General features: G+C 44.7%; 1 protein-coding gene and 1 long non-coding RNA gene across 3 annotated transcripts; both read right to left on the minus strand.

Moving 5' to 3' along the window:
- Positions 1-2,237: 2,237 nt before the first annotated feature.
- On the minus strand, positions 2,238-5,109 carry LOC139838936 (uncharacterized). 2 transcript variants are annotated; one of them, XR_011756742.1, is made up of 11 exons: positions 4,930-5,109; positions 4,663-4,788; positions 4,523-4,583; positions 3,987-4,050; positions 3,728-3,864; positions 3,518-3,550; positions 3,343-3,436; positions 3,089-3,122; positions 2,945-2,989; positions 2,710-2,800; positions 2,238-2,514 (listed from the first exon to the last, which is right to left on the minus strand). It is a non-coding gene; the product is annotated as an uncharacterized lncRNA (long non-coding RNA). The 2 variants fall into 2 exon arrangements; XR_011756741.1 differs by having other exon boundaries at positions 3,518-3,641.
- A 911-nt stretch (positions 5,110-6,020) lies between these two features.
- On the minus strand, positions 6,021-7,430 carry LOC127332539 (fruit bromelain-like). The gene is made up of 2 exons (XM_051358849.2): positions 6,873-7,430; positions 6,021-6,765 (listed from the first exon to the last, which is right to left on the minus strand). Exons 1-2 carry the CDS (start codon positions 7,390-7,392, stop codon positions 6,185-6,187), a joined length of 1,101 nt encoding a protein of 366 aa, XP_051214809.2. The 5' UTR covers positions 7,393-7,430; the 3' UTR covers positions 6,021-6,184.
- Positions 7,431-11,206: the final 3,776 nt, after the last annotated feature.

Genomic DNA, 11,206 nt, shown 5'->3' on the forward strand with positions numbered 1-11,206 from the left:
GTCACCCTGCAGCAGCAGACCAAGGCAAATTCAACCACCACGCAAAGGCTAGCGCCGAGCACAGAACTGCAACAGCTGGTACACGGCCTCATGGAGGGCGAACAGGTGCGCATACCGAGCCTGAGCGACCCCGCGGAGCTGATAAAAGAAGAGATAAAATTAACCTGGAGTCATTGACCATGTTTCTTGCCATGGAAGCTCCCCTGGTCTTGCCGGAGAAGCTCTCGAGGCCCAGGATGCGGTGGAGTCGATTGGCGTGCCACCGCTGACGCCCTCTTCTGGGACATGCTCCTTGAGCTCCTCCTTCGCCCGCGTGCCACGGTGGCCACCCCATCCGGCTCGATCCGCACGCCTCCACTTCTTCCAAGATGCGCTCCACAAAGGCAATTCTATGTAAGGATGAATGAAAGGAACCAAGCATCAAAGTGCAGAATCGAAGTATCCAAGTATTAGAAGTAATGAGCAGAGGGAGCATAGCTTAAAACAAACTGAGTTCAAATCAAACAAACCAAGTATCGAAGTGCAGAATCAAAGAAAGGATGAGCTGAGTTTCATAGTCATGAAAATTAAACACACACATAGCACTCGTCCTCTCCCTATGCTTTTAGTTCAGGATAATATCAGCATGCTATTTCTCTCGCGTGGAACATTATTCAGTCCAAATGGTCTTGCTAATCATTTAGGTGCAACGGTAGAAAACAGAAATGGCACAATCAACACAGCTAAAACTAAAGAATAATAATGCTTATAGAGCTAAGAACAGGTCTATACAGTCCCTCTAATTATTCAGCTACAAAGAGAGAAAATAACAGTGGCACAATACTCAGAACTAACCACATTCTGAAACTCATCATCTTTAGAACCAAAATGACAAGAATCCAAATTGATCATGTACATGAAAATATTAAAGCACGCAAAATTTAGCAAATAAAAAATGCAGCTGACTGAAGATACATGATAAAATAAAAAATAATTCTCTAATTCATTTTATAGAGTAAACAATCAAACAGACTTGATCGAAGATTCCTTTAATCTTTTCAGTTTGGTTACACAGTATAAATGAGCACGGTGATGGTGATATTAACAAATGAAGCTTGCATGCCCACACCAATAGAGTATTATGAATGGAACTCCAAATACTTCAGGACAATACAATACAAAAATAAGTAGGTCATGCAGTATAGTAAAGTTAATTATAACAGTAATACCTTTGTTTCACTCCTAGCTAGATGAACAAACAATTCTAAATCCAGCAAATTAAGTTAGAAATTGAGTAACGAAAAACAAAAAGGTTTCCCTCTACCATAAAAAGAGTGTGGTCGGTATGATGACAGCTCAACTCCTTTTACCTTACGAAAGACTGAAGCCAATGGTTCCCTGCATCCAGTTCTTTGTTTAGCTATATATGGTAAGAAAATGCTAGTACAATCTAATATTGGTGTCTTAGTAGTTGTTGTGGCTTCAACTAAAGAATCAATGTCGTTTCTAATACAAAAGTATAAATATACATATAATGTAGAAGTGAGCTTAGAACTGGGCTGTTTTGATAAATAAAGTACAAAAACAGATTGCCATTAATTCACCGCTATTGATATTTACATGATCATTTCTTTAAAAATGCAATGTTGTATTTATCTTTCCCATAGTTTAATAAACATCATTACACAAGCACCAAGAACGAATTTTGCACGACCAAGGAAATTGCTACATTTGCCAAATTTCACCCATCGAGAGATATACTGCTCATGGTTTCATTTTCATACCAAACAAGTAGTTTTTTATGGTGGAAATGAAGCTTACTTGTAACAAAGAAATGGTATGTTTTGGCCATAACACAAATGTGGCTATAAGAGGACCCAAAGCAATATTATGTGTTTTTTATCATAAGGAGCGTTATTACCTTGTTCCCATTCTGAAACGGCTAGGTCTATGGAGACCTAGTACCATGAGCGCCTCCTAAATAGAAGCCTCCCATCCTGACTGGAAGCAAGAAGGAAGCGAGATGCTGGTGCAGAGAGGGTGACGAGGACGAGCGGCGAAGAGGCCCACAGGGCTCCGAAACCTAGCAAGATGACCATCTCGTCCTGGAGATGCAGCAACACGATGTGTGATCAGAATCTGCAAGCCATATTTTCTTTGATGCCCAAGTCTTGGAGCAGATTTGATGATTTCGCATACAAAAATAAGAGGCTGCGCTGCTACCAACCAGAAGAACCAACAAGTCGCGAGAGGACTTATGACAGGGGCAGGCTGCTAACGGCAAGGGTGCTGAAGGCCGTGGTGCTGCGCCATCCCGTCGCGTCGTCTTCCTAAGCTGGGAGCTCTGGCGCTCAGCCACCTTCGGCTCAATGGCCGCGGCGTTGCCCAGCTGCCAGTCACCTGCGTGGGAGAAATCGTGTCGGTGACTTGGCAGGACCCACCATGCACCACCTGAGGCCGCCGTTGTCCACCAACAGCGGCTGCCGAATAGATGAAGAGAAAAAGCTGAACAGAGGCCACTAATGCTCTTCAGACCTGGAGAATTTAACATCTGAATCAGAGACATCACTAAACCCTATAAGTGCAGCAATGGATAAATGTTGCATAAAGTACCATCTGAAACAACTGGGAACCTGACAATTTATTCTTCCTCGAATTAATATACGTTGTATAGTATGGAGGAGTAGGAATGAAGTAAACTGGCTAGTTCACAGGGTGTATAGTTCTTACATTGTTTTCCTGCAAAATCCCCACCCTAAATCATGAAATCCTTTGATGATTCGGTGGAAGAAGCAGCCCTTGTATACATCCCCTTTTTCTCCTGCCCCAACCAAAACAGAGAGAAACGATGCATGAGTCCAGATACATACTACTGGACACAATTACTGACATAAGGAATGGATTTGCTCTCAAAATTGGGGCGTGGGGAGAGCTAATTTGCATAGTATTGATTAGCCTGATATACCAGTGCACAGGAAATGGAAGTTGTCAATCATCTTTGGGACGACCTCTGAGCGCAATCCAAAAATGCATTTAGCATCAGCACAAGATTCAGTCCGAACAGTAAATATCATTTGTCTAGCAATAATTGAGAAATCCTTCTTATTACCTGAACAACTTAAAATAGTCACGAAGATATAAACCTAACACATAGGTATAAGCAATTAATATTCCGCCATGTAAAGGTTTCACCAAGGACATATACAAAATATGTAGAAAACTACATAGTTTGCCACAGAAGGTACCAACATCAGTAGAAGCTAATATCATCTTTACAGTGTTATGTTTTTCTAGCTCTTAATGCTTATGACATAGATTTCAGATCTAGAATATGAAGAAGAGAGGCAAAGGAAGGATAACTACCTGAACAAGTGAGAGGAGGGCAGGGAGGAGTATTGCTAGGATACATCAGAATCCAATCGTGTTCAGTATAGAGAGGTGGCATATATTATGATCCCTGGCCGATATAGTTGAAGTTCAAAGACGATTCAAACTCAGGAAAACATTTATCATAAACCGTGACTTCTGGCCAATATACCTTCACAAGCTGATGGTCGGATACGAGCATACTCTGCAACAAAAGGTTCCCCATGAACAAATACAAATGATAGCTTGTATGGCACCATCTGGATTATACACCATATTACCATGTACAATTTTACCTACACGAGAACCACCAATAGGTTGTACTAAAGCAGTAGTAACGCACTAAGAGCTAATTCATCAATACTGCAGTGATTCTAGGTACCTTGCAGAAGATGCATGGACTGAACCTCTGCAGCTGCACATCGCATACAACATCAAGGGACATCAACTCTTTGCTCAAATCACCCTCATGTGACTCTTATCTAATGAGATCGGAAATCAAGATGGGATCCTGCAAGCCTTCACGAGAGAATAAATCAGGTGAAGGAGGAGCTCAATGACAACCAGCCAGCCCATATAACTCAACACAATAGGGAAGAATCAATAAAAAACTGGAAATAGGAGGAGGCAGAGGAACTCACAGGAGAACAGCGAGGAAGTAGGTAGACAGGTGGAGCTAGGCACTGCGATGCGCCCGGAACAAACCTGTGTGTATTGTTCTCAGCTTATTCTTACAGTGAACATAAACAAAATATACACTGCTAGGACATCAAGCTACTACATCATCAATCATCGAAGCGTCAGAAATATGAATAAAAGCCAAATATGCTTGATGGTTCCTCATGAACCAACAAACTATAAATAATCATCTGGGAGGCAACACCAACAACTATTTTAAGCAGTTACTCAAGCATGCAACTAAACTCCTGATCTCAACTAATCCCTCTGGTCTGATATATTATTTCATTGTTAGCAAAAGAGAAGATATAGGTTAAAGTAAAATCCTATATCATCTCCTTTGTACAGCAAAAAATGTGTTAATATCCTAAAAGAAATCTAAAGAATGCTGCAGATTGGCACACTGGCCAAGATTAATATCTTTCAAGATTTACAATTAACGTGTAACAGATTCTAACACTTCAAAATTACCAAGGATGCTGCAGATTGGCACACTCACCAAAGATGAACGGGAGCATCCCGACCTGTGCTCCATGCAAATCTTTCAAAGCCTGCAGTGTCTACACAAACAAAGAGGAAAAGCCCCAAATCAGCTCACCTGATTCACCAAAGAAACAAAAAAAATCGAAGTACACAAACCTGGACTGTAGTTTCCACTCCATATTTTGCCTCTCTTGTGGATCCGACACAATCTTCAAACTAATATAGTACCAAATCTACAGGTTGATAATGGCAAACATGTGTTGCTGTTGCCTCTGCACAAACCTGTGAATTTCCACAAAACTATTAGAGATCAGAGCTCGTCAGCAGCAAGACACAAAAATCTGAATCGCGGCGGACGGACCCATCCATCTCTGGCCAGAGATACAAAGAGAAGAATGGAGGCAAGGAAGGGACGAGCCTTACCTGAAGGTGGATCTGGCTTGGTCATCCCTCGCTTGCTTGTCCTGACGCCACACGTACCTCCGCGGTCGTCGCTCGCCGTCCTCTATCTACCGGCTCTTCTCCACGAGCTGGAGCCCCGGCGTCGTGCTGCTCCACCTGCCCCATGAGACGGAGCCGGAGCTCGCCGCGCCCAACCAAGCCCGCCCGCCCGCCTGGGCCCGTCCTTCCCGAGCTCGCGCCGGCCTCCCCTTCCCTGAGCCAGAGCACGCCGCGGCCGCTCACGGCCGCCCCCGCTCGATCTGGAGCTCGCTCGCGCCATGACGGAGAGATTCAGGAGGCGGCTGGAGCGACGACGGTGAGAGCATGGGATAAGTAAGCCGTCGATCTACAAACTTCAGAGAAAAAAAAAGGAATAAGGGGGATTCGATCGATCTAAATTAACACCAAACACATGAAAGACAGGATCAAAAAGATTACCTCAACCATCAATCCCTGCCTCCTGATTCGTTTTCTCTCTCCTGCACCTCTTCCTGTCCTCCCCGAGCCGCCGCCTCGATCTCCACCATGCCGTCGTCGCACCTCCTCCTCTCCTGCCCAGGACCGCCGTCGTCGCGCCTCCCGGCACTGCGCCGGCCTGGTCGCCGCGCCGCTCCGTCCCGAGCGTCCGGTGTCGCCGCGCCGCTCCGTCCCGAGTGTCCGGTGGTCAGACCGGGGTGGCTCAGCGGTCGTCGCCCTCGACGCGCCAAACGGGGACCGGAGTCGGAGCACATGGCCTCCATGGCGCTGGCCGGGAGGAGGAGGAGAGGATTGGGGAAGGAGGAAGGAGGTGCTGATTGGGGATGGGAGAGGAGGAGGAGGCGTGCATTGGGGGCTAGGATTTTCACCCGGTCCAAAACAAGGTGAAAGAAGGCGACCTGAGCCAGCCCCGTTCCGTGTCTCTGGCGGGAGGCCCCACGCGCAAGATGGCCCAGCGGTCATGTACCCAGCAGCAGGCAGCAGGTAACAAAAGTAATAACCGGATCGGATGGCTGTGGGTGAAAGTGGGATCGATTTTTTTACTGTTCGGGAGGATCGAACGGCCAACGAAGAGTGCCCCCTGAGGACCATCTGGCTGGGCGGGTAGTGTTGTAACATTTATAGGAGAAATTCACATGGTGAGGCAGGCGACGTAGAGCGTGATGCCGCAGAGTCCCCGCGGGTTCACGGTAGATAGGCGGTACGTTACAAGTGCACGATGCCACGATGGAGTATATATATAGATGCCGCATGCAGTAAGCTAGTACGGGTAGGCGACGTCGAGCGTGATGCCGCAGATCCCGGGTCCTCCGACGTCGCGGCGCATCCGGATGTATCCACCCTCGCCCCACGTCTGCCCCCACGAGTTCTTGACGATCCAGTACTTGGCCCCCGTGGAGGGGTCGGTGCCGTAGCCGACGACGGTGACGGCGTGCGCCAGCCGCGTCCCGCAGGGTCCCGAGTAGACGCCGCTCTTGTAGAACTGCATGCCGCTGCCGACCTCGATTGCCACCCCCACCGGCTGCCCCGCCACCGCCTTCTGCATCACCAGCTCGTTCCTCGGCCCGATGGCCCCTTGCCCGGTGATCTTGGCGGCGATGCGCGCGGACTTGGCGCGGTTGCAGGGGCCTCGCACCGCCCTGTACGGGTACTCCGCCTCTGTGGTGAGCCCGCCGTTCTCGACCACCCACTTGTAGCCCCTGTGGTAGGACCCCAGGTTGCACCCGCCGTCGTACTGGTCGCAGTCCACCAGCTGCTGCTCCGACAGGGACACCAGCTTCCCCGTCTTGATCCAGTGTAGAGTCTCGATCGTCGCCACCGTCACGAACGCCCAGCAGCTGGCTGCATGCGTGCATCCGGAAACAAAATCATGCATGGTTAAAGGAGAGCTCATATATAGTGCTCCACAAGGTAGAAATTTGGGGACCAGGTCATCACAATTTACGTACAGCATGACGAGCTTTGGGACTTGGGTGGCACCACGGCGCCTTTGGCCCTCCAATCCACGCTGGGCGGAGGCGGTGGCGACGATACCTCCAACGAGTCGTCGCCGCTGCCAGAAGACCTCAGGTCGTCGTCGTCGCCGCCGCCGCCGGCGGTCGTCTTGATGTCCGAGGCGTCATCGTGACTACTGCGATGCTCGGCGTCGTAGGACGTGTACCTTGCCAGGAACTCATCCTGGGTAAGGTCGGCGAACTGGTTCTCGCCGAGTTCGTAGCTGAGGTCGCCGCGCCGGTTGGTGGCGTCGATGTACTCCACGTTATCGCGGTACACCTCGAAGCGATGCAGCCTCTCCTCCGCGCTCAGGTACGTGCGGTTGTGCGTGGCCTGCCACCCGAGGAACCTGTCCATCATCAGCATGTCTCCTGCGTCCACCCGGCCGCTCGACGCCGCAGGGAAGGCGGCGAACAGGCCGCGGATGAGCAGAATTGCAGTGATCAACGGCCATGTGCCAGGGGAGAGAGCCATGTCGATCGATCTGCACACTTGCTGTCTGCTTAAACATGCCATGCCTTTATATAGTGCTCGATCGCCTGGAGCGCGGGAACATGGCTTTAGGCAGTACCGGGTTGGCTGTCGGCCGGTGCGGATCGACGAGATCGGCCGGCGACGAATGCATGCATGTATGCTGGTGCTGGCGATGCACGCAGTTGAGGAATGGTAACGATCTACATTTCCTCTTGGTGTCTCGAAGCGGTGTAGATATATGAGCCATGGCGCACGAAAGAGTTGGTTAGGTTGCGTTGCCGTGCACACTAAATTAGGGCGACCTCAATGTACATCGGCCGAACACCGGTTTGTCTACTAACTTGTGCACCTTGTGGCCTTCCATTTCTGTCAACATTTCGTCTTGTAGCACAGTGTACACACATCAAGTTTCAATTTAGCTGTGTTTCAGCTACTAGAGTGGAACCTAAATGCAGATTATTATTATTATTATTATTATTATTATTATTAATGAAGTGTGTGTTCTCCCTGCTAATAAGTATTTAGTATCTTATTGAGTTGTTTAATAGGAAATAATAATAGTAATAATGATAGTAAAATAATTAAACTTGTCAGCTGATACATGTAAAATATATCCATAAACACTACAGTTTATTGTGTCATATTTCTACATATTTGCACCATAACAAATGTTCCTACCATGGGTACGTTTACATGGATTTTCCACCAAGACCCATTTTATTTTGGTTTTAGCTCTAAAGAATAGGAACCTTGTTGTGTTTATTTTTGCCTTTCAAGATTTTTGCGGACCTCAAAGGGAGTTAGAATTTTTTTTTTTTGCCACTACAATATTTTGGAAGATAAAAGATTCTGCGTGAAGGGTGAGGAAGCAAAGGCCATGTGTGGCCCAAGCACCATGATGGTCCACTAGAGCATCACATCTCCTTTGCATCAAACTTTGTGCCACCGGCTTCATCTTGGCCTAAACTCATCTATATATACAACCCCTTTCGCAATCTCGCAAGGAGACATCGCAAGGTGGACGCCGTTTGCTCTTCCATTATACAGAATTCTTATAAAGAAAAACTAGGCATTACAAAGAACAGTGTCATGCATTTCCAACTTGGTGACATTTTTCAATCATATGATTTAAGTCAACTAGATGACCCTTTCGTTATTAAGGAAATTGAAGCAGTTGTGACTTCCTCCCGGTCCTAATGGTTTCGATGGGATGTTCATGAAGAAATGGTGGTATATAATTAAAGAGGATTTCATCAAACTAGTCAACGATTTTTATTCTAGAAATCTACATTCGGAAAGCATCAATACTTCCTTGATTACACTTATTCAAGTAAATGATCCAGAAAATATGAATGATTACAACCCCATTTCTCTTGTTAGCCTGCCTCTGAAATTCCTCACAAAATTAATGGCCAATAGGCTTCAGAAAGAAATTATCCCTATTGTCCATCAAAACCAATATTTCTTTATTAAAGGTAAAAGTATCCAAGATTGTCTTGGATGAAATTTTAAGTACTTACATATCCCCCATAAATCTAAGAAGCCTAGCTATTCTCATCCTTTAAATTGATTTTGGTAAAGCATTTGATAAGTTGAATATAGTGGCATTATTGAAATGCTCAAAGTTAAAGGATTTGGACCCATACTGCTATTCCCAGCTGTGCATGAACATGTGTGCTTCTCAATGGAAATCCTGGAAAATATTGTATACAAATCAACTTTTCTTGTCAATACAGGTGATCTCCTACAAGCAGCTATAAATGATGAATGGATAAGAGGTGAATTAAATCTCCCAACTGACAATGATTTTGGACAAAAATATCCTATTGTTCAATATATGGATGACACATTAATGATTATGCCTATAAATGCACAACAACTAATGTATCTCAAGGAGATTCTTGCTATGTTCAGTGCTTCCACTGGTCTCAAGGTCAATTATAATAAAACATCACTGATACCCATCAATATCAGTGAAGATCATTGATGCATGTAAAATGCATATATGAACTTTGTACTTTATTGACACATATTTCACATATTTGCAACATATATGATGTTATATCTATGTGTTATATTGATTTGTGGGGATTTACCAATGATCCCCTTTATTTGTGTTATAACTCGCAGAACAGAAAACCCAGTTTTGTGTATTTTTCACTTTCACGGACCTGTACATAGTCAAATTTAGCTAGAATTTCGGGACATCAATATTTCACCACGAGAAGCATATGGAACACTTGGACCTCACGAGGGAGGGGGAAACTCCGCCGGAGCAGCCGCCGGAGGGATCTCCACCTTATCCAACATCTTCCACATCAACACCATTATGAAGAGGGAGTAGTCCACTTCTAGACTATAGGTTTGTGGCGGTACCTTGATCTATTTCTCTCTTGTTCTTTATAGATCTTAGTATCATATGAGCTACCCAACATGATTATGGTCATATATGTAATTCCTATGTGGTGGATCTTTTTTCTATTTGATATTGATATGTGAGATTGGAATCTATTATGTGCGAGATGTATTGGTAGATGCATATTATGTACCCTATTCTTAAGTGCTTGTTCTTATCCAACTTGTATGCAAAAACATGTGTGCGGAGATGTGTATATTAGATGTAGTAGCATTGTTATAGTGATTGAACAGTGACCCAAAATTCATCATTTATTATGCTTTTTACCTTTACCTTTGCTGCCTCACTAGGGATAAAGTGAATGCATGTGCTATGTTTATCATGTGACAACCGTGATAATCTTATTGAGTCAAGGTAGCATATTTGATATTCAAACATCATGTCAAAACACTTAAAGCTATGCCATGTTAGTTCTTAATACAAGATTGCTTGGAGTTTTCCCTTTCTTGTGGACTATAAGAGAGATGTGTTGCATCATCTCTATGTTAAGACGTGACACCCATATGAATGCTTATCAATCACATATTTAAGTCCCGTTAATATTATGTCATCGGTGAATTGTTAGTGTCCACTACAACTTAAAAAGAGAGTAGACAAGTGAAACCATGAACCCCGGTCCAATTTTAATCATAAGAAACACCTTAATTTCCAACACTTTTATCACACATTATATTTTCAGCAATTATTAAATCCTAAAGTACAAAAATACTTTATTTGCTTAGTTACACACAAACCGAAAAACAACTATATCTTTACCATTTTTATCTAGTCTACATAGTTTATTTACTTTGCATTACTTTACATACCTCTTTTATTTACAATTACTAATACTAAACCTTGTGCTTGACAACCACATGATGGAGTTGAGGGTACAAAGAAAAAACCTTGTTATACATGATTTCTGGAAGAACAAAAAGAGGAGATGACTCTTTACTCAATTCTCCGAGAGTTCTATATAAACCCTCGAGTCATCCTTGTGGGGAAAACTTCTCTCGGTACGAAAATATACGCTTGGAGTCCCAAAATTGATGGTATACGTGAGCATCATCAATCATGCAAAAATCCCTTCCAGATACTTTTGGATCAAAATTAGAGGGTTGACATTTGCATATCTAGGCCTTTCGTTGGGCACAACAAGACCCATGTCTCGGATTTAATGTCTCTAGTGTCAAACACTAGATAAGAGGTTGTTAGGAATATCCTCACTTATGTCATACAATGGAAAATTAACAATGTTAAATTAAGTTATCCAGTTGATGCCTATGTATGCAATGTGCTCATTCAGATTAGCAATCACTGGGCAAGGACATTCAGAAACATGGCAAATGCCTTGCAAGTTGGGAGATGGTTTGTCGATCAAAGGACACCGAGGCCTTGGAATCCTAAATCTATGGACTC

The sequence above is a fragment of the Lolium perenne genome, chromosome 4 (genome assembly GCF_019359855.2).
Source record: "Lolium perenne isolate Kyuss_39 chromosome 4, Kyuss_2.0, whole genome shotgun sequence".
NCBI classification, from domain to species: domain Eukaryota; kingdom Viridiplantae; phylum Streptophyta; class Magnoliopsida; order Poales; family Poaceae; genus Lolium; species Lolium perenne.

What these genes read in the sequence shown, in the direction of transcription:
- LOC127332539 (XM_051358849.2), bottom strand. Translation starts at nt 7,392, where the DNA reads ATGGCTCTCTCCCCTGGCACATGGCCGTTGATCACTGCAATTCTGCTC. An exon ending in GTCCCAAAGCTCGTCATGCT is followed by an intron (nt 6,766 to 6,872) that starts GTACGTAAATTG and finishes GCACGCATGCAG; the next exon opens with CCAGCTGCTGGGCGTTCGTG.